Raw genomic sequence first — 23,750 nt, forward strand, 5'->3', positions numbered from 1 at the left:
GGGCAAAGCCTGGGTAGGACTCAGAGAGGTGCAGCAGTGAAGGAGTTGAGGGGGAGACTAGCCCCAAGAGGTTTCCTCTAGCACTCACAGGAGAAGCAAGGGCAGACGCTCTGACCCAAAAACTCAGTCCCCTCTCCCAGCTTCTTTCTCAGTTCCAAGGCTAAGAAAGCAGGAGCAGCACATAGAGCTCTTCTAGCAGTCATGAGTGGCATATACCATCAGCATAGATGGGGCCTCCTGCGCAGCCTGAGAAGGGCCAGACTCCGCCCAGAGTCTCCCCTTGGTATTCCTACCAGCCTGCGGTCCTTCCAACTTCACCACACACCATTGGAACTCCTTCCATGAGTGACTTCCTGCATCCTACCAGTCATCTCTGGGCCACAGCCTAATCTCTTTGTTTGGACAAGTGTTGTGTCTTCTTTTCTTCTCTCTCTTTCTCTCTTTCTTTCTCTCTTTTTTTTTTTTTTTTGAGACAGAGTCTTGCTCTATTACCCAGGTTGGAGTGGGTGGCCCAATCTCAGCTCACCACAACCTCCGCCTCCCGGGTTCAAGTGATTCTCCTGCCTCAGCCTCCTGAGTAGCTGGGACTACAGGCATCTGCCACCACGCCCGGCTAATTTTTTGTATTTTTAGTAGAGATGGGGTTTCACCATATTGGCCAGGCTGGTTTCAAACTCCTGACCTTATGAGCTGCCCACCTTGGCCTCCGAAAGTGCTGGGATTACAGTCGTGAGCCACCGCGCCCAGCCCGTGTTGTGTCTTTTCTAACCCTGCATGCCTGCCTTGACCTAGAACCCTGCAGGAAACATTTAAAGAGCGCTCACTACCTGCCAGGCACTGTACTACCTCACACTGTCCTCACAACACCCCGATGAGGACAGTCTTACCACTTCCACTTTACAGATGAGCAACTGGGTCACAAAGAGGTGAAGTGACTTGCTCATGGTCAAAGTAAGTGGGGGAACCAGATTCAAATCCACGCAGGCCAACTCCAGGTCATTGCCTTTAACCATGGGGCTATGCTGCCTGCAGTACAAGCTGCCCACAAAAAACTTAGCAAATGAGAGAGAATAAAGAATGGGGGCTGGGAGTGGTGGCTCACACCTGTAATCCTAGCACTTTGGGAGGCCGAGGCAGGCAGATCACTTGATGTCAGGAGTTCAAGACCAGCCTGGCCAACATGGTGAAACCCCATCTCTACTAAAAATACAAAAAATTAGTTGGGTGTGGTGGCGGGCACCTGTAATCCCAGCCACTCAAGAAGCTGAGACAGGAGAATCACTTGAACCCAGGAGGTGGAGGTTGCAGTCAGCTAAAAGCTGAGATCACACCACTGCACTCCAGCCTGAGTGACAGAGCAAGACTCTGCCTAAAAAAAAGAGAATGGGTCAGACAAACGTAGGGGCACAGGACTGGTTTCCTTGGGCTAGCCTTTGAAATTTAGGGTCCACATGGGGGTTCAGAAGATCAAGATGAAGCTGCCCAGAGATCAGAGTTCTCAGGCAGTCCAGCCCAACCTAAGTTTATCCTCAAAGGTATTTCTGCCGCCAAGTCCACTCACTCTTCTAGAAACAGTGCAAAGTTAGAGGCCTTGACACCGCTAAACACCTCTCAACGGCAGTTACTGCCCTTTAATCTTAGCACTAAATCCACATCCTTCTTGACACTGTTTATAGCACGTTTAACAATTTGATTAGTTTTAGAAATCAACTCAGCTGATGTTACAGTTAACAGAATTAATCTGAGCTTCTAAGCAGCATTCCACCATGACTGAGGTGATAAACAAATCCCTGTCTTCTAAACCCCAAAGCCACTCCATTTCTAAACCCTTTTGTGACTGTTTTCAACATTCTGATTGTACAACTGTGACAGTGGAATCATAAAAATGTCTCAATGGACACATACACACATATTACATATATATGTGCATATGTGTGTGTGTGTGTATATATATAATATATATATATATATATATATATTTTGAGACAGAGTCTCACTCTGTTGCCCAGGCTGGAGTGCAGTGGCCCAATCCCATCTCACTGCAACCTCTGCCTTCTGGGTTCAAGCAATTCTCATGCCTCAGCCCCTCAAGTAGCTGGGACTACAGGTGCATGCCATCATGCCTGGCTAATTTTTGAATTTTTTGTAGAGACGGGGTTTTGCCATGTAGTCCAGGCTGGTCTGGAACTCCTGACCTCAAGTGATTTGCCTGCCTTGGTCTCTTGCCAAAGTGCTGGGATTACAGGTGTGAGCCACAGTGCCTGGCCCCATGTATACATATCTATACATACATATACATACATACATATGGACGTTTCCAGGGCAGCACCAGTTGGGCAATCCCTCTAGTGGATCCCACACTGTCATTTTTCTGATGCTTATCAGCCCTACAAAAATCAGCAGCATGCCATTCCACACTCCCACTTAATTTTTCTGGCTGGCTCTGCCTACTTCCTAGAAGTAAATAACAGTAAAAACAAGAATGAGAATCAGCCCTCTGGACAGCGCCCATCCTCAGCACACATCAGACATGTTCTGGTTCAAGACCACTTGCCACAACTCACTCCTTCACATCATACATGAGCCTCAGGAAGAGCCACTCTGAGTTCATTTTGTATCTTTTATCTCAAAATCTGTACTACACCCCTCAGGGCCAAGACTGGGGTGAGGCAAGCCAGGCACCCAGGGAGCAAAGTTTAAGGAGGTGCTCACTCTCAGGGGCTGCCCTTGCAGTTACATGACCCTGGAAGTGGGTACCTCCTTACATATTGCACCCTGGACACTTTGCCTCACCCTAGTCCTGGCCTTAACTCCACTCCTCTATGTTCATGGCATCTCAGCAACGTTTATGGAATGATGTCCAACCTAATTCTCATCACCTTAACTGGGCTTCAGTATGGGCCAGAGCACAGGCTCAGGGCTCAGAGCTTGCTCTGCTCTTGACAAGCTGTGTGATGTCAGGCCAGTTCCATAACCTCTCTGAACTTTCTGGTTTCTCATTAGTAAATGAAGATAATTCCCACCTCCCCTACAGAGTTGCAATAAAGATTAGCTGAGATTGTGTAAGTGGCATGCTTAACCCAAGATGACATGCAGAGTATGTGTCCACAGTAGGGGCGCTGAGCCATAAAACTGTAAGTTCCCATCATCATTGCTGATAGTGTGGGTACATCCTCATTCACATTGCAGGGTCAAGACATAAGATCTAGAAAATGACCTTTCAATGCCTTGGTTAAAAACAATTTAGCATCTTGAATGCAAGATTGCTTTTTATTGTGCTGAAATGGAGCTACATACCAGGTGTTCACCAATGAGCCTGTCTTACTGCCTAGCAACCCACTTCCTGGAACTCTTCCCGGGTCCAGAGTCTAAGTGTTTCAGAAGCCACAGGCGAGAAACAGGAAGGGAGCCTCACCCCAGGCGGACTACCCAGGAAACAACGAAGGTGCTGGAGAAGGAAGAAAAAGGAAAGTAGGGCTCACTCACTGCTTTCGTTTTGTGGATGTTGGACCAAAACTTGGAACTGCAGCCGGAGGATCCCTGGGTTTTGGGCATCTTGGTCACAGCCTTGCAGGGAGAGGTTGAAGTTCCCTGCCATGTTCCCAGGCTGCTTGTCCTCCAGCTTGAACACCTCGGGGTTGGTGGTGGAGCCCGGGATGTAGTACTCAACCCGCTCCTCCTTCCTCTCGCAGTTGGAGAGGTTGAAGTTGAGGAAGGAGACGCTGGCCCGCAGGTGTGCAGGAATGACAAACTGCCACGTCATGAGCTCATCCTCAGGGAAGCCTTCTGGGTAGTTGGCAGACATCAGGGTTGCTGAGCCTTCACCCTCAAACACAGACTCGATGATGCACAGACCTATTGGGAGTGGAACCCAAACCAGAAAGAATAGGGGGCAATTAGACCCTGTCCTGGTTGTCTGCAGCCGAGGGGTGGGGATACAGGAAAAATGACTGCAGTTCTCAGATCCTGAGCAGAGGGTCTGGATATGGTATATTTGGACTCAAGGCAGAGATTGGGAATGCAGACACATCGGTGGTGTGCGAGCAAATATTTAATAAGCGGTCCAGTGGTAAAGGGGAAAGCCCTGACTTATAGCATCTGCCCACTTCCATAGTGGATATAAATACTCCCACCATGGCTGATTTCAAACTACCAACACCAGGTGACTGAATGTGGAGTTGGGTAGTAGCACACCTTTATGTTTTTCCCTCCATACAGATACGATGATACAAATAACCCTGACAGCACAGGCAACATTAAAATAATTAGGAAGTGATGAGTTTTGAGTATTTATTATCTTTGTTTTTAAAATAATTTATTTAATCATAAGTTAATTTAATTCTATTTTTTATAACGGATCTGTTTCACATCAGCTCACAAAATGCCTGAACACTTAACAGTCAGCTCTCTGCCAGGCACAGTGGCTCATGCCTGTAATCCTAGTACTGTGGGAGGCCAAGGCAGGAGGATCACCTGAGGTCAGGAGTTCAAGACCAGCCTGGCCAACATGGTGAAATTCCGTCTCTAATAAAAATACAAAAATTAGCCGGGCATGGTGGCACATGCCTGTAGGAGAATTGCTTGAACCTGGAGGTAGAGGTTGCAGTGAGCCAAGACAGCGCCACTGCACTCCAGCCTGGGCAACAGAGTGAGACTCTGTCTCAAAACAAACAAAAACAAAAAACAGCTTTGATGAGCCAGTGTTAGTAAGCTCTGCACATCACTGATACATTTACAGAAAATATGAAAGAGATGGAAGACAAAGAAGTTAGAAATGAAGCAATCAAGGTGGGTCTGTGAACCAATCTTTTGTCATTTTTTGAAAACAAGTATCCCATGCAAAAAGGATAAAGAGAATCACCCTGTTTGTTTAACAGAGAAGAGGGGGTTCACGCTAAGAATGAGTGGCCCACGTCATTTACAGAAGAGCAGGATCTTCCTTTATGGTATTTAGATCGAGTCTTAGAGATTTGCTGACATTTGGCCATTTCTGACCTAGAACAATGAAGATTTTGTATGTTTTAATCTAATCAGATAGTGGGGAGGGGCTTGCTCACGTTTTATAGATGAGCGGTTTGCAATGCTGAAGCCGGAGACATTTCTGGGGTGGAACCATGGTAGGTGTAAGGCCATTTTCACTCCTTCTTGCATCTTGATCCGGGACACAGTGCCATTGCTGCAGAAGGTTCCGATCCTGACCACAGTGGCATCGATTCGGCCGCTGATGGAGTGAGTGACTCCGTCTGGGCAGCTCTCACCCGGACCAATCTGCCTCAGGCGAGGGATGGAAAACTGCAGCTCTAAACCGATGCTCTTATGGGCTTTGACGTCCCAGATGAAAGTTCTGTTGAGGGTAGGCAACAACGATGTTGAGGGCTGAAGCTGAACCTCCCCAAAAGGACATGGGCCCGACATACAGTCTGAAAAACAGTCACAATAGCAATTTTGATCACAGACGCTCCAAGGCCCCACACCACTCCTCCTCCACCACTCAGCCCCTGTAGTAGACTCTTTGGGGCTCTGCTCAGGTGGCCTTTACCAGGCAGGGGCACCCAGGGTCCAGGTTCTGTGAGTCTTAGTGGCCAATGGCTCACAGATGTACCCTCCTTCAGGGAAGTGCCTCAGCTGGGGGGAGCTGCCTTGAACCAGAAAAGCCTGAGAGGTGTTGCAGCCCCTCACGCCCATCCCAAGGGAGAGGTGCTGTCTATAGTCAATAATGGCCTCCTGCAGGAATTAAAAAGTCTGACCTCCTTGCTTCAAGTGACATAACCTGGGTATGCCATTCATACACTGGAGCCCCCATGGGGTCAGGCTGAGACTACCCTTCAGCTAAAACCACATTAAAACTCAGCTACATGCCCTGCTCTATCCTGCTTTCCTCACTTCTGAGAGCACTTTCTTGATCAATGACTTAAACAAAAAATCCGTCTCAGGCTCTGCTTCCAGGTCACCAGACTTGAGACATCTCTTAACTACTGTGATTTCCACATTAAGTTCCTAGGGTCCAGTGGGTGAAGCCAGAAGGAGGGCATTTGCAGCAGAGTCTGTGCTTTGGGATCTCCTACTTCTCCTGTACTGAGAGAGTCACGATTTCACAATTTGTAGAGCACAGTGCCAAGATTCATCCTTTAAAACTGGTTTTCCCATCAACACATTCATCAACATAGCGAATACACTCTGAATGTGCAACTCCCCTGGACGGCTGGAACCTGGCGGCACCATTTCTCTTCCTGCGCTGCTTTAATGCTGGTATTTTATAACCACTGCAGTTTAATTTATTTTTTTAAGGCTAACAGCTAATGACATCCTTTGATATATTTGTTTCCTAAGCCTTTTAAAACAAAGCAAGAAACATTGCCATTAAGGAGGAAACAAGAGGAAGGCGAGGGGAAGAACATCAAGGTTTTGTTGTCTCGAGCAGGGGGCATCTGAAAGGTGTGAGGGACTCTGTCCTCCGTAATAATAATTTGTGAATCTTTACTGCTGTTCTATTGGGGTATTTGAAAGTACTGTCCACTCAAAATAGAATTATGGAGAATTTCAGATCAGTCTTAGATCTCTGAGATCATCCAGACCTCAGATTTTTGCAAAGCAGTCGTGGATCCAGGTGACTTGGGCTGGCACGTGCAGCAAGTACACACCAATCCCAGATCCCAGGACGAAAGCTAAGGCTGTGTTTGGTCAACCTTTTCTTGTCAATGCACTATGCTGTCTAACCAATAACACAGGGTTAGATAACATGATGACTAACGTGACTAAAATTAGACTTTGCATGTTGGTAAAGGTAGTATCTATTTTAGGACCTCATGGAAACTTCGATGTTTATATCAAGCCACCTCTTTCTTTCAAAAGCTGGCCTCAAGTGATTTTCCACTCACACCTTTAGTGTGCCCAGGGCAACATCAGTTGGCTCTGGCTAGGTTCTGTACTCCTGTGGGAACACTTAACTCTTGTAGGGCAGTGACTCTTAGCTCTGGTTCTACCTACAACTCACCTGTGGGCAATTTAAAAACTACACATGCCTGGGCCATCCCAGGGATTCTGATTTAATTCTATAGCAAAATCTGGAGTCAAAAAGCTCCATCTGCCAGCCTCAGCTCTGTCACCAGCCCTATGACACTGCAAGATCAGGTTATGAAAGTAATTTTTCATGTGATGCTAAGAGCTTTGTTTTTTAGGATGAACACACAGGTAAGAGTAGTCGAAATGAGCGGCATGTCTCGGAATCTTCTCCTGTACTCTGTCTGGTGCAAACATTTTAAATAACTAAAAAGATTCCTGTCCAGAGGATGGAGAAGTATTATTTCTGGAGTGATTCACAACTCATTTTTCCCACAGATTTCTACTTTCATTAACTCTTTTTTCGTCTTTTTTTTTTTTTTTTTCTTTTTGGAGATGGAGTCTTGCTCTGTCACTCAAGCTGGAATGCAGTGGTACCATTTTGGCTCACTGCAACCTGTCTCCCAGGTTCAAGTGATCCTCCTGCCTCAGCCTCCCAAGTAGCTGAGACTATAGGCATGTGCCACCATGCCTGGGTAATTTTTTTTTTTTTTTTTTGTAGAGATGGGGTTTCACTGTGTTGGCCAGGTTGGTCTTGAACTCCTGACCTCAGGGGATCCACCTACCTCAGCCTCCTCAGTGCTGGCATTACAGGTTTGAACCACCATGCCTGGCCTCTCCTTAACCTTCTGATTCTTTTGTCTTCCATATCGGTCAGATATTTTTAGCACACAAGACGAGCATCACAGACCTGAAGATCTGTAGCTTACGGGCTTCTGTAGTGCTGCCTGAAGAGCCCATGTGCACAGTGGCTAAGTGCAAAGACTCGAAAGCCAGAGTACCTGGGTTCTTCTCCTGAGCTGCTGCTTACTAGTTGTGCCCACTTAGGCAAGTTCCTCTCTCTGTGAACTTCTCATAGGGCTGTTTTAAAGATTAAACAAATTAAGCTGTGTAAAGCATTTAGAACCCTAACTGGCCACATCGGACCTAATTAAAAAACTGCAGAGTTTCAGAATAGATGTTACCTCTCTAGCATTAGAGACTGACTTAGCACGGGAAAGACAGGAGGGAGGTATAGACATTTAAACGACATTGTCAAACAGCTCACGAGTGCCTACTTACCAATATTTTTCTGGATCTCTATGACAAAGTGATTCTCAGGACTCTGGCAGCTAAAGGTAAAGACTATTCTTTCTCCAGACTTGATGGACAACATGGTTGTATGTCTTTTAGAAATGACGATGTAACAGGGTTTTGCCAGCAGAGTCGGGGTCCCCAGCTTTATAAGAACTGTAATGTTGCTTTCTCGTGGCAGAGCAATCTCAAAAGCTTCTGAAGGAAGGAAGGAAAATGAAGTGAGCAGGATGATTTAGGTCTGCAAACTGCTGTGGCCCCCGACCCCAGTCTGATTTAGAGAGGATGCCCTCTCTGACAACTTTGTTCTTTCCCTCCTTTTCTGAGAAGGAGAATGGTACAAAATGACAGTCCTGACCTTAGCAATCAAAAAGAACCATGACGCTGGTGGCTGGTCACTGACATGTGTTTCTTGTTTGCATTATCAATTTTGCTACAAATTGAAAACAGTATACTGCATTCTAGATGTCTTGAGCAGTATGCTGTTAGATATCCCATCTGAGCAGTATTAAATAACAACCAGAGTAACCACCACACCTTTTCTCAACATGACTGTAGAACAAAGTCTACACACAGAAACCATCCGTCACAGGGAGACACATTTATCTGCAAAGGGCTGCTGTCCCTTGACCTGGGTGCTTTATATGCCCAGCACATGCATACATATGTACGTACATAATACATATGTATGTATGTACGGTAGTGGGGGCTAGAAAAACATTTGCAGAAATTAGATATAAACATATTGTATCGATGAACTCAGAAAGTTTGAGCAAAACAATGCTATCATCTCAGATTGGGGTTTAGTAAAAACACCTCAGCAAACAATATCAAGCAAGTGAGGTGGGGGTTGATTATTAAATAGAATTGTACAAATGTCAGGGTAGGGCTCTGGTTCACAAACAAGCTCAATCTCCTTCCCATTTGCTTTGCTTGATCGATTAAGTGCTCTTAGACCAAGAAGGGAGAGCCACTTTCTCCTTAGCAGCCACTGCCCCTGCCCTATCTTGGATTCTGGTTCTGAGTCTCCAGGCTGGGAACAGCAGATGATGGGAGGATCGTCTGTAGGTGAATCCTGTGGAGGGAGCCTAGGGGCTCACAGTGCATCTGTAGTACCATGTTCTGGTACAAACAGCTGGTCGGGATCTGTTATCGTGCTGGCACACAAATGGTGCTTGATAAGCAGTTGGTGAATGAATAGCAATCTAATCAGAAGCTTTTGTTTCCCATCTATTCCTTTTTCCCTCTTGAAAAATTTATTTTTAAAAAATCAACCTTATTGACAGTAATTTACACATTAAAAAGGACCCACTCGTTTTAAGAGTTTTGACAGGCCGGGCGCGGTGGCTCAAGCCTGTAATCCCAGCACTTTGGGAGGCCGAGATGGGTGGATCACGAGGTCAGGAGATCGAGACCATCCTGGCTAACACGGTGAAACCCCGTCTCTACTAAAAATACAAAAAACTAGCCGGGTGAGGTGGCGGGCGCCTGTAGTCCCAGCTACTCGGGAGGCTGAGGCAGGAGAATGGCGTAAACCTGGGAGGCAGAGCTTGCAGTGAGCGGAGATCTGGCCACTGCACTCCAGTTTGGGTGACAAAGCGAGACTCCATCTCAAAAAAAAAAAAAAAAAAAAAAAAAAAAAAAGAGTTTTGACAAATGTATACACTCATGTGACCACCACAATCAAGATATACAAATATTTTCCTCACCCTCAAAAGTTCCCTCAGTGCCCCTCTGCAGTCAACCTCCACTCTAAGTCCTTGAAAACTGTCAATGAGTTTGTCCTGCTCTGGACCTTCATGCAAATGGAAGCCTATAGTACTTTCCCTTTTGTAGCTGGCTGCTTCTGCTCAGCATGCTTGTGAGGTTCACCCACGCTGCTGCACGGGACAGTAGTGTCCTCCTTTTTATTGCTGAGTACTATTCCATTGACAGACTAGGCCATGATTTATTTATCCATGCACCTACTGATTGACATCTGAGTCCTCTTCAGTGTTGGACCAGCCATGTGCTATAATTTTACCATAACTGTTAGCCTGCACAAGACTGGATGGACTTCTGCCAGCTGCCATGAGTGAGCATGCTGTATTCCCACAGCTCAGCAGCTGAATGTGATCACACGTGTGCATTTCTGTCACCCTCCTCTTGTGCCTCTCTCTCCATCCTACACTCTGCTCCAGCCCCACTGGCCAGCTGCTCCTTACATAGTATGGAAATTGATCTCCCAACCTGTGATATGAGTGATATGAACTGTAAATATTTCCCCCAGTTTATCATTTGCCTTTTGACCTCACTTAGAATGGTTTTTCAGGTATGAACTTTGGGCCTCTGTTCTTTCATTGTAAAATGAAGGGGTGGGGCTAGAATAACTCTACACTCCCTGCTGGCTCTGAGTCTATGACCAGTACCTGAGGAAGTAGGAAGTGACTTTGTAACTGGAAGCATTCCTAACTACTGCTCAGAAGTGACATATCTCTCTGGGCACTAGGGAACCATCATGGACAGTTTTATGACTGCAAGAGTGCTTAGGTTTCCATTTTTGGAGCAAAACTTCTTGTCTTTCTGGCTTCTGTGTGTAACCCTCTCCACCTTAATCACTGTGTTCAGGCCACCTTTGCCTTCTTTCTTGAACACACCAACCTCTTTCCCACCTCAGGGCCTTTGCACGTGCTGGTCCTGACACCAAAAGTGCTTTCTCTAGAAAAAGCTGGCTCCTTTTTGTCATTCCGGTCTCAGCACAAAGGTCGCATTTTCCGAGAGGCCTTCCCTGACCAGCCCACCTAAAATGCTCCTCCCACCGCCACCTCAGTCCTCCTGCACCCTGTGCTTCATGTCCGTGAGTTCCTACAGGAGGCAGCAGGAACTTGCCTGTATTTTTTAGTGGTAGCCCCAGGACCTAGACAGTGCCTGATCCCCACAAGGAGACAAAACATTTCAAGCCCCAAAACAGCTCCATATAAAACTATTAGTCCCTGTGTTCTTGTCTTCACTGCATTTAATTTCTCATAGACATACCACCATTCCCATATTTTACTTTGGGCTAATAAATCCTGGCAAGAACAAGGAACTATGAATCTTTTAATTAATAGCTTGAGAGAGAATACATTCTCCGAGGCAGGAGTTTTATTTACTCAAATGCTTGGCCTTCAAGCAGTGTGGTCATTTAGAATCTTCTGAGGCTGAGGAGTTCTTTAAGACGTCAGATTAAAAATGAATCCAGATCTATGTTCAGAAACCCAGTTGCCAGATTTATATCTGAGCTGTATATTACAACTCTTGTGTTCTTTTTCTGTAATCATGAAAACGTCTGTGTTATTTGTAAAAAACATTACTGGAGCACCCAGTCTCTCCAAGTTGGGCTAATTTACCATCGAGTGAAGCTGAGTCCAATCTGAGGCTACAGCCCACCTAGCTATGTTACCAATTTCTTTCTCATTCCCATTTCCCCTTCTGTCAGCTTTTTTACCCTTTATTTAAACATTCCTGCCCCCATGATCATTATTTTAAATCAGTGCTAGACACTAAGCAGAGCTGCATTGCCTGAAGCTAGAGATGGGGAGAGGGGATGGAGCACCAGGGGGCCAAGCAGACTGTGTAGGGTGAGGGGACTGTTTTGTATCTTGACTATAGCAGTGATTACACCTTGTATACAAATGCCAAAATTCATCAAACTGCACACTTAAAATTGATGATGTTTATTTTATGTAAGCTATACCTTAATAAAAAGAAAAAAGTGTTCAAAAGATCATGTTTTTACACAAAGTAAGCATGTAATAAATTAATAAAAGAATAATCATTACCACAGTTAAAATATGGGTTAATAATAACTGGGGTTGGGGCCTAGGTATATGTAATATTTTAAACCTCTTTAACTTAGATTCAGAGAAGACCAAAGTTGATCTCACCAAAATCTCTCCACTCAGTTCTTCTGTGTTGTTTAGCCAGGTTAGTACCCAAAATAATTCTGGGTATATGGCAAGTTATTCTATTATAATAACAGCCAAAGAAAAATGTGTAATCTCTCTCTCTTTTTTTTGAGATGGAATCTCACTGTTGCCCAGGCTGGAGTGCAGTGGCGCAACCTTGGCTCACTGCAACCTCCACCTCTGAGCTCAAGCTATTCTCCTGCCTCAGCCTCCTGAGTAGCTGGGACTAAAGGCACGTGCCACCATGCCCAGCTAATTTTTGTATTTTTAGTAGAGATGGGGTTTCACCACGTTGGCCAGGCTGGTCTTGAACTCCTGACCTCAGGTGATCCACCTGCCTTGGCCTCCCAAAGTGCGGGATTACAGGCGTGAGCCATTGTGACCAGCCAGAAAAATATATAATCTCTTTTAGAATTTTTTTTCTTTTCTTTTCTTTTTTTTTTTTTAAGACAGAGTTACCCTCTTTTGCCCTGGCTGGAGTGCAATGGCGTGATCTTGGCAACCTCCGCCTTTGGGACTCAAGTGATTCTCATGCCTCAGTCTCCCGAGTAGCTGGGACTATAGGTGTGCCCACACCTGGCTAATTTTTGTATTTTGTAGTAAAGAGGGGGTTTTGCCATGTTGGCCGGGCTGGTCTTGAACTCCTGGCCTCAAGTGATTTGCCCACCTCGGTCTCCTGAAGTGCTGGGATTACAGGTGTGAGCCACCACGCCTGGCCTAGAAATTCATTTTTTAAAGAATTTTGGAAATGATGTATTCATTCAACAAACATTTTCTGGGTTTATAATCTATTCTAGTGACACACTTGGTGCAAATGCCTTAATGATAAAAACAGCCAGAGTCCCTGCCCTTAGGGAATTAATAGCCTAGACTAAGGGCCTACGAATGGTCTGTGATAAAGTTCTAAGCCCCAGTAGGTGTAACAAGGGCTCTGGGAATCTATACTAGTCTATGGTGAGACGTAGGGATTTTTTTTTTTTTTTTTTTTTTTTTTTGGTCTATGGTGAGAAGTAGGGATTCACTTCTATTTTTTTTCCATATGGAGAGCCCATTGTTCCAACTCTCAGCATTGAATATGCCAGTCCTTCCTTCATGAACTACTAATGCTACTTCTGTTGTTTGTATTTTTTATTTAGGGTCTAAATAACCCAGATTTTCATGCAAACTCATTTTGCAATCAAGGAAGACGAAACCTTATGAAGGTTAAATGACTCACTCCTGGTAGACGTTTAACATCTTAATATGTTTCTTTGCCCTGGCTGAGATGATCAACCCAGCACGTTCTACTGTCCAGTTGTAGTTTGTAACTATTCTTTGGTGTACCAGACCAGAGCATTTGGGCTTGAGTAATCCCCACCTGGTGTCCAGCTCATAGTTCAAAGGAAACAACTAAGCTAAAGACACATGATAGGCAAAGCTGAATTTAGCTACCTTTCCATCAGGAGATGACTTATAGGCTCTTTTCTAGGGTCACAGCCAAGGACTCATCATCCACATGGCTGTCATTTTTAATGGTGCCCCTCATCCTAAATGATAAATAAGTTAGCCAGAAGGGGTGAACAGGAGCAAGAAGATAATGATTCAACCTTGTACACATTTGAAATATGGACTCTCTCTCCTGACCCCCACCAAGTCTACCACTCTAGAGGCACTTATTTCACTGCAATAAAAACAGTGGTAAAATCCCCACTGCTTAAGTAGAGTAACTTGTCAGCTCATTTGATCACAAATGCTTGGATCACACCACTTCCTTCTGCCTCCCCGGGAATTTGGTATTTCATTGGTCTAATATTTCAGAAAATCATTACCCAGGTTCAGAGAAACTCAGAAATGCTCCAGATTCTGGTGTGACTTTGAGGCCTTATGGGCTGAAAGACATCCAAGCTTTCACTATAGCAGTGTGTGGGCTCCTGGGCTTGGGGCATTTGGAAAAGCTTGCAAGGCACAGGCTTGGGCTCCTGAGTCACACACAGCTCTTTTCTTCAGCTCTCCTGCCTCCTGACCTCTCCTTATTAGGACACATTTGTGAGTATCTGCCTCACCAGCTCCTTCCTGGGCAGGCAGGGTTGGGGGAAGAATTTCCATTTGTTTTAATCATCATTCATGATTCACCATTCACTAATCACCATATCACACATCCCTGTTATTTGTTCTCCCTGCCATTCTGTTTCTTTGCAATTCTTGATTCTAGTAAGGGAAACTAATGTAGGGGAGGGAATTCCATGTGATAAACACCAGGAAGTCGTTTTTCTCCCAGATCTGTCAAATACAGTTTAAAAGACTGGCAAAGTACTAGCAACCCATCTAAAATTTGTAGATGAATTGGAACAAGTTGCCTCAATTCTGGGTGTGGTTGCCTGTGGGACTTGGCTCTCATTCACTTTCTCCATCCAAGGAAGATGGACTGAGCAGCTCCCAGCCAGGGCTGGGCTCAGCCTGGGCACTAGGAGATACATATTAAGATGCATGGTGCCCTGGAGGAGTGCCCAGGATGCCAAGGGAGGCAGACTCAAACCAAGAAGTTTGTGGTTGATCCGTCACGGCTTGCATGCGAGTCAGGTTCCACTTTTGGCCAAAATAGCCCTGTCCTCTCTTAGGAAGAGGTCACATTGCAGGCCAACATTCCTCTCTCAACAAGTCCAGCAACTGGTGTTTCCTCCATCCATGCACCAGATCCCTGCTTTTCAGACTGAGCATCAGATAAGTCGTAATTTGCTTTTAGGGGCCAGGTTTGCAAAATATATTTCATTAAATTGTGGATGTGCACACCATGAGAGCCTCAGGATGTCCAGCAGACTGGCAAATTTATACCCTACCTCATATCCCTGAGGGGACACACACACCATTGAAATGATTTCTCCCAACCTTTATTCCCTGCGGGGAGCAAGTGTTGAATTCACATACACTGAATGTACATTTGCCTGTCTACCCGTTCATTAGACCCAGATAGTAATTTTAGGACACCAGGGAAGTTCAAGGTACTCTGAAGACATTGAGGGTCTGCTATCAACCATCTAGGGGTGGTGGTCAAGGAAGGCTTCACAGGAGGGGCATGACTTAAGATGGGTCTTACAGAATGGATATGAGTGTGCCAACCAGGAACAGTGAGATGAGTGTCAGGAAGGATAGATGGAAGGAATAGCAGGTGCAAAGATGCCAAAATATGAAAATCGTGGCTTCCTTGGAGCCACTCTGGAGAGTTTGATTTGGCCAGAGTTTTGTTTGGGTGGGTAGAGGAGGCTGGAGAAGTGGGAAAGGGCTTGGTTGTTGGCCATGGAGTTTGGGCTTCACCCACTGGGACCAGCATACCTTAGCAGCTTGGTGTGGTGGTGAAGATTACAGATTCTAGAATCAGACTGTCTAGGGTCAATTACTGGCTCTACCACTCACCCAGATGTGACCCCTTGGGCAAATTCCTTAGCTTCTCGGTGCCTCACTTTCCTCATCTGCAAACAGGATAATAATGAGATTCCTTGTAAGGCCTAAATGAGTTAACACCTACAAAGTGCTTAGAATGGTGCCAGGTGGTCAATCGATACTGGCTGTTAGTATTGTTGATATTATCAATGATAGCATATTACAACTACTACTAGCAGTGATGGGGCACCATTGAAGGGTGTTAAGCAGACAACAATAGCAGCGGTTTGGCTCTGAGTCTAAAGCCTACAGTCCTGGCTGGCTGGGTGGGGACTAGGTAAGGCAGGCAAGGCACCGAAGAGGCAAACCTTAAGGAGGCACTCACTGCAGGGTGGTGCCATTTAAGGAGGCAAGTGTGAGTGCCTCCTTAAATTCTGCACACCTTATCTGCCTCACCTAGCCATGGCCCCAGCCCTGATCATTGGCTATTAATAGGCCCTTCTACTTGTTGACTCATGTGACTCCAGCACCTTCACTGAGACTCAGAGAAGTGACCTCACTTCTCCAAGTTTGCTGAGCTCAGGAGGCAACTGGGACATTCCGGTTCAACCCTGGAACCTCTGCAGTCTCCACCCACCCAGGGTACCACACTGAGCTGCCCTCATAGAAGCTGCCAAGACTGGTCAAGTCACCCAGCAGAAGAGGAGGAACTGCTGCCATTCTTTATTCCCTCCCTCCCTCCCTCCCTCCCTCCCTCCCTTCCTTCCTCCCTCCCTCCCTTCCTTCCTCCCTCCCTCCCTCCCTCCCTTCCTTCCTCTGTCTCTGTCTGTCTATCTCTCTCTCTTTCTTTTTTTTGTCTACCCTGGAGGTGACAGAAACTGCCATTCTTATTAAGTGAATGCAGTTGTTGGCTGATTCCAAGAAGTAGGGGGTCACCTCCAGCAGAATTCATTCTAACAGTGCCTGCTGTGTGAGGGGTGGGGGTGCCAGACTGTCACATCACCTAACTTGGAGTCTTCCTAGTCCAGTGGACCTGAAGCAGTGAGGCCTAAAGGAATAGAGAGACAACTGGTTTAGACACTCAAAATCCATGTCATTGACTTTACAGACTGGTAAATTGAGGTGTAAGTCTTGCCAACAACAGGAAGACCACTGATCTGCCTACCTGGAAATAGTTCACTTCCACCTTCACATAAGAAAGAACTAGAACATGAATTGCCATTTCAAGGGCAATCATTCTCTCTTGGATGGGAGAAAAACCTTTGGAATCTAGACACCAGGCCTGTCTAAATAGCAACAACAACAAACATTTAACGATTCCTTAATACGAGGCAGCCTCCCTGCATATGTTTATAAGTATTTATAAATCCCCACAACCACTCCATAAAGTAGGTTCTAATATTAATCCCCATTATACAGATGAAGAAACTGAGGTTTGGGCAGTTTAAGTAACGTGCCCAGGCATATATGATTAATAAGAGGTAGGGACAAGTTTTGTGCCCCAGCTCAGCTCTGACACCAGTGCCCGGGGCATGATAAATGACTATTCAGCAGAGCTAGCCCCACCCGAAGAATTTCATACACAACCAGGAACTTTCTGATGATGGTGGGTTGTTCTTACCAACAAAGTCAATCAAGGTAGAATAAAGTATTTCCAAGCTGCTGGCTCTCCAGGATATCAAAAGGAAAATATATTTGTTTTAAATGGTCCAACAAGCATATTGCATTACTGCAAATCCTCCTTCATGTCAAAGTAATTTGAAAGTATAGTTGGAATTTAAGCTTAATATTTAAATTCCACAGAATTTGAAATGTTTGGAGCATGGTTGTTCTTTTGTATTGTTCTTTTTTGGCAGTGCCAGGTGTAAGGTTCTAAGAAAGGGAATTGGCATGGTTCTGCTGCTGATGGCTCCACAGCTTCCTCAGATCTGCCCAGGGGGTGTGGGCATGGGAGGTTAATGTGGCCGAGTTGGTGGCAAAAGAAAAGCAGCCATGATTCTAGAACAAAGTACTGAGAATGAAAGGCCAGTGCCAAGTTTTAGCAGAAAAGCATGCTATAGAAGCCCTGGCCTGCAGGACTCACTTCTCTAGACAGCTGTCAGTGAGACTCATGGGAAAATCCGATGCAAGTTTGAGTCAATTTCAAGCAGGCTTCTGCTTGGCTTGGCAGGAAATGCTTCTTCCTAAAAGAGACCCCGACCTGTCCTTCTAGGTATCTGAGCTATAAAGCCTTTCATCCACTGGTTTGGAAGTCAAGTAGGACCTGCCAAGACCTGCCAATCCCCTTTCCCCACCCCACTCCTTCCACCTATTCCCATGGCTGGTTTCAGGAAAGAGTCTGTCAAGACAGCAGGGCAAATCTCTCATTCACCTTCTGAGAAGTAAAGAGATGTGAAATGATGGCTGCTTACCAGATGTCCCTAGAAAGAAGCTGGGGCAAGGTACAGCAGTCAGGCCAAGCTGAGGAAATGCCTTCAGGCTACTGTTGCAGGTCTGGAGAAAGGGATGGGTGGCAGGGCAGGTGACCATCCCATTCCCCAACCCCAATGGCAGGCGCACCTCCCAACTAAAGATACTGTGCCACAGGTGGCTACAAGAACTTGCCTGCCATTCTACCATTATAGGCTCTCCAAAGGAAAGGACCACATTAAACACTGCAGTGATCAGTCAACACCCAGGAAGGACTGGACACAGACCCTAGTTATCAGTAAAGGACCTGGGGAGTGATCAAGCACAACCTCCCACCGACAGTGGGACTGGGACACAGGACTGCACTGGGAGGTCAGGGCAGGGAGGAAGGCCTGAGGGAATCGGACAAGGGCATGTACAGTGCAGGTGGGAAGTGCAGAGACAACATGCTGCAAAATGTTGATGAAGGCCGACTCTGGCCACATCTCTCAAGATCATTTTGCCATGAGTTACCCTCCAGGCCAGGTGCTGGCATACAAAGATGAACAAGGCTGGGCTCCGACTTTCAAACTTACATCCAGGGACCTCAGGGCTCAAGAGACATCAGGGTCCCACCCTCTCAGTGAGAGACACACATAGTTCCCATTAAAATAGTTTACTATTTCCACAGCTCTTAGATTAATTACGGAAAAGAGTAAAATTAAGTTCCAATGGCAATGTTAAAAAGAACCACGTGCAGCTTAGTCAACCCAACTCGTTGAAACAGTTTATCAACACAGGGGACTGCTGTGTACATTCATTCATTCCTGACTCTTAATTCCCAAAGTCCTCAGGGAAGAAAATTACATGCAATGATGCAAGTTATTTCTTTTATTTCTTTTACTTTTTTGAGACGGAGTTTCACTCTTTTGCCCAGGCTAGAGTGCAGTGGTACTGTCTTGGCTCTGCCTTCCAGGTTCAAGCGATTCTCTTGCCTCAGCCTCCCGAGTAGCTGGGATTACAGATGCCTACCACCACGCCCAGCTAATTTTTGTATTTTTAGTAGAACGACGTTTCACCATATTGGCCAGACTGGTCTGGAACTCCTGACCTCAGGTGATCCGCCTGCCTCGGCCTCCCAAAGTGCTGGGATTACAGGCGTGAGCCACCGCACCCAGCCAAGTTATTCATTTTCTAAAGTAATTGAACCATTTCCCAAAAGCAATGCTAGCAGTTCACTGTCTCCAGAGCTTATGCTTTGAATCATTTTTCTAAAGTGGTGACAGGTTTGCATAGAACCATCCAAACTCTTCTGTTGCGTTTTTCCCTTTTATGATCAAAGACACATGCCATAGGAAAGAGGTGGCCCTGTCTGGGTCACAGTCTGTAGCAAACAGACACATCTGCATATAAACCCCTCTGAGACGGAGGCCATCTTAAGGCTCCTTGTCAATCCAAAACATGGAGGTTAACATTTAATTCCAGATTGAATCACACGGTATCAGTGGACGAATGGTTTCCAAGAGGACCACAGAGGTAAGAAAGCTGCATAATAACAGACTTTGAACATGGGAATTGCAGAATTAAATAACAAATATAACTCAGCTTATGACCACTGTAAATAATTCATGCAAGATGCTAAAATGCCACAAGGCTACTTTAAATCACATTAACATTTTATGAAATGTTAACAAGATTTATTTTGTTAGACCTTGAAGTGTGAGTCACGAGGACCATGAAAGTCACTGAGGATCACAAGGATGGCTGGAGAAGAATCAAAGGAGTGGATTTAAAAACCCATCTGTATGTACACTCAGGGACACACATGCAAAGGCCCACAGCCCCCTCCCTCACCTGCTAAATGTTTAGAAGTTACTGAATTTCCAGTGTCTTTAGTATTCCCCCCAGAGTACCTCATTCCAATGGTCCAACCTTGCCATCAGAGATTAAATAGTTGTTCAAGTTCTTCTGACAAAAAGTCAGCAGGGGGGTGGTTAAACAAGAATCCACACACAAAAGACTTGATATAAATCCTATTTATATCAAGTTCAAAAAGACAAAACCAATCTGTGCTTGTATAAGTCAGAATAGTGAACCTGGGGTGGGGAAGGTGGGCAGGTGATTAGAAAGGGGCAAGAGGGAAAATTCTGCAGTACTAGAATGTTCCAAATCTTGGTTACAAGACACACACACACACACACACACGCATGACACACACACACCTAAAAGTTATCCAGCTATACACTTAAGATTTGTATACTTAAGTCTCAATAAAACAATTTTTTTTTTTTTTTTTGAGACATAGTCTCATTCTGTCACCCAGGCTGTAGAGCAGTGGTGTGATCTTGGCTCACTGCAGCTTCGGCCTCCCAGCTCAAGCAATCCTCCCACCTCAGTCTCCTGGGTAGCTGGGACCACCAGCGCAGGCCACCATGCCTGACTAATTTTTTAAATTTTTGTAGAGACAGGGTATCACTATGTTGCTTAGGTCTTGAACTCCTGGGCTCAAGTAATCCTCCTGCCTTGGCCTCCCAAAGTGCTGGGATTACAGACTTGAGGCTGTGTCCAGCCACAATAAAACAATTCTTAAAACTCAGAAAAACCATTGCTAGCTATGTGAAACTTTCTTGTATGCTGAGAAGCTCCTCTCCCGCCATCCTTCTGGACATACACCAAACCCCTTCTGAGTTGCTCTTTGTGCCTGTAAGGTCCTGGGCATAAGGTCTCATCCACAGATGATTCAAAGTCTCTGCCCTCAAGGTACTAAACACTAGGTTCTTACAGGGCTTCACGGTTCTTGTTACAACAAATTGTTGTTTGCACAACTCTGAAAATTGAGGAGAAAAACCTGTTGGTCCTTCCTCATGATCTGAACCCTAAGTGCAATGAGTTATGCTTGGGGCAGTTGCTTACAAGTGTTGTCCCTGGGCCATGTAAGGGAAGGAGCCTCCTACGTGTGTCAAGCCTTCCTTTTTAGCAGAGACAGAGTCTAGCATTAGAAACCAATAGTACATTTAAAAAGCTAACCATAGAATTGGAACGTATGCTTCCTTTTTTTTTTTCTTTCCGTGACATGGCCTTGCTTTGTTGCTCAGGCTGGAATGCAATGGCACAATCACACCTCACTGCAGCCTTGACCTCCCGGGCTCAAGCAATCTTCCCACTTCAGCCTCCTGAGTAGCTGGGACCACCAGCTCATGCCACTATGCCTAGCTAATTTTTTTGTTTTTATTTTTGTAGAGACGGGGGTCTTCCTATGTTGCCCAGGTTGATCTTGAACTCCTAGGCTCAAGCTTTAGCCTCCCCAAATGCTGGGATGACAGGTGCATGCCATCATGCCTGGCCTATGCTTTACTTCTTTAAAAAAAACATTTTTTTTTTATTGTGGTAAAAAAAAAACCCAACTCGATAAAATAGAAAAGGGAAAAAACACCTATAAATAAACCCTGCAAATATTTCTTTTTGCTTTTTTATTATAGTAAAATATACATACACACACTTTATCATTTTAACCATTTTTAAGTGTGTAGTTCGGAAGCATTAAGCACATTCACATTGTTGTGCAACAGTTACCACCATCCACCTCTGGAATGTTTTCATTATCCTAAACAGAAACCCTGTGTCCATTAAATAATAACTCCCATCTCTCCCCTGAGCCCTGGTAACCAGCATCCTACTTCGTCTCTAAGAATTTGACTACTAATCTAAGTGGAATCAGACAGTCCTTGTCCTTTTGTATCTGGCTTATTTCATTTAGCATAATGTAGGTGAGAATTAATTGCTAATTACTAATTTGCATGCCAATGAAAAGTTGACTGAAACTGCATAGCCTGAAATTCATATATATTCACAGTAATCCCCTGGATTACTGTGGAAGGGAGGGAGAGAAACTTGTTTAAACAAAAATGATGTCATAACTAGAAAACTCAAAAGATGGCAAAAGGTCATGAAAAATAAGAAGGATTTCCCTGATAAGTGAAAAACTGGTTAGCACATCATGCAGCCCGTTGACCACTGCATTCAGAGACCTTACTTTGGTCTCTGTAGGCCACGCACTGAATAAGGGACACTGCTGGGGGCAGGCCCGTGAAAAAGGTTCTGATAGGACTGCACTTTTTTGGTGATTAAAAGCCATGTAAGGCTGGGTGTGGTGGCTCACGCCTGTAATCCCAGCACTTTGGGAGGCCAGGGCAGGTGGATCATCTGAGGTCAGGAGTTCAAGACCAGTCTGGCCAACACGGTAAAACTCTGTCTCTACTTAAAAAAAAAAACCAAAAACACAAAAATTAGCCAGGTGTGGTGGCACATGCCTGTAATCCCAGCTACTCAGGAGGCTGAGGCAGGAGAATCACTTGAGTCTAGGAGGCAGAGGTTGCAGTGAGCCGACATCACACCACTGCACTACAGCCTGGCGACACAGCGAGACTCCGTCTCCAAAAAAAAAAAAAAAAAAAGAGCCATATAAAAGAAAACGTTCTTACTTGTCCGAACATAAGCCATGAGCTGCTTAAACTAAAAATAAAGTTCAGTTTAAAATGAGCTTTTCCAGAAGGTTATATCTGGCTATTTCTACCTTACCATTCATCATCCCTCAAAGGATAACACTAGAGACATGGTAGCAGGGAAACACTTCACTACCAAAATGTTCAGCTCTAGGTTAGTTCAGCCTGCAGTTTTGAAAATCCACTCACGGGGAGGAGCAAAAGGCAGCAGGAGAAGAGGTTCTATTAAGACAGAGACCTGTTCTGCGGCCCCCATCAACTGACCTCACATGTGTAATACTCCCTGTCTTGTGTGCCTCATCACTTTGGTCACTTGGCTGGGCCACTAGAAGCCACCTGACCTCTCTGAACCACAAGTTTCTCATCTGCAGCATTTGGCTAAAAACATCAACTGTGCAGGGCTTTTACAAGCATTGGAATGAGACCACATGTGCAAAGCCAGGCACGTGGCCGGCCCTCAAAGAGTGATGGCCATCATCATTACCATTCTGGCAGAGGGGGCAGAGCCTCTGTGCCACGGCACCCAGGGGCGGGCAGAATTCTAAGATGCCCTCCAGTGACTCATATCCTTGTAGAATCTCTTCCACTTGAGTGTGAGAGGGATGGGATATCACTCGCCTGATTAGGCTATGTTGAATGGTACTGTTAACTTTAGGAAAGGGAGACTACCCTGGGTGGGTCTGGCCTAATCAGCTGAACTCTTAAAAGAGGTTGGGCTTTTCCTGAAGAAAAGGAGTCGACGTGTGAAAGTAAATCAACATAAGGGAGAGTCTCTGTAGCTAGTGTTGAAGATGGGTCCACATGACAAGGAATGCAGGTGGTCTCTGAAAGCTGAGAGCAGTGTTGATTGAAAACCAGCAAGGAAAGGGGGACATCAGACCTGCAGCCACAGGAACTGAATTCTGCTACAACCAACATGCTTAGAAGAGAACCACAAGCTCCTGTCGAGAATGTAGCCTGGCCAACATCTTGATCTTAGCCGTTTGAGACCTTGCGCAGAGAACCCACCCATGCTGTACATTTCTGGACTTCTGACCTACAGAACTGTGAGCTAACAGGTGTTGTTTTTATGACACCAAGTTTCTGGCAATTTGTTATGCAGCAATAGAAAACCAATACAGAACTCTTGGCCAGGCACGGTGGCTCACGCCTGTAACCCCAGCACCTTGGGAGGCCGAGGTGGTGGATCACCTGAGGTCAGGAGTTCGAGACCAGCTGACCAACATGGAGAAACCCCATCTCTACTAAAAATACAAAATTAGCTGGGCGTGGTGGCGCATGCCTGTAATCCCACCTACATGGGAGGCTGAGGCAGGAGAATTGCTTGAACCCAGGAGGAGGAGGTTGCAGTGAGCTGAGATCGCATCATTGCACTCCAGCCTGGGCAACAAGAGTGAAACTCCGTCTAAAAAAAAAAAAAAAAAAAGAAAAAAATATATACTTT

General features: G+C 45.4%; 1 protein-coding gene across 2 annotated transcripts in view; it reads right to left on the reverse strand.

Annotated features, from left to right (window-relative positions):
* CDCP1 (CUB domain containing protein 1) overlaps positions 1-23,750 on the reverse strand; it is a 62,548-nt gene that overhangs the window by 24,962 nt on the left and 13,836 nt on the right. The window contains exons 2-4 of one of the 2 annotated variants that reach the window (XM_010374388.2): positions 8,122-8,331; positions 5,058-5,420; positions 3,487-3,855 (exon numbers count right to left, since the gene is read on the reverse strand). In XM_010374388.2, the coding sequence (XP_010372690.2) occupies positions 3,487-3,855; positions 5,058-5,420; positions 8,122-8,331 (942 nt within the window). Of the gene's footprint in view, positions 1-3,486; positions 3,856-5,057; positions 5,421-8,121; positions 8,332-23,750 lie in introns of those variants that run through there. The other variant, XM_030936058.1, reaches the window with a different exon arrangement.

The sequence above is a fragment of the Rhinopithecus roxellana genome, chromosome 1, assembly GCF_007565055.1.
Source record: "Rhinopithecus roxellana isolate Shanxi Qingling chromosome 1, ASM756505v1, whole genome shotgun sequence".
Taxonomy (NCBI): Eukaryota; Metazoa; Chordata; class Mammalia; order Primates; family Cercopithecidae; genus Rhinopithecus; species Rhinopithecus roxellana.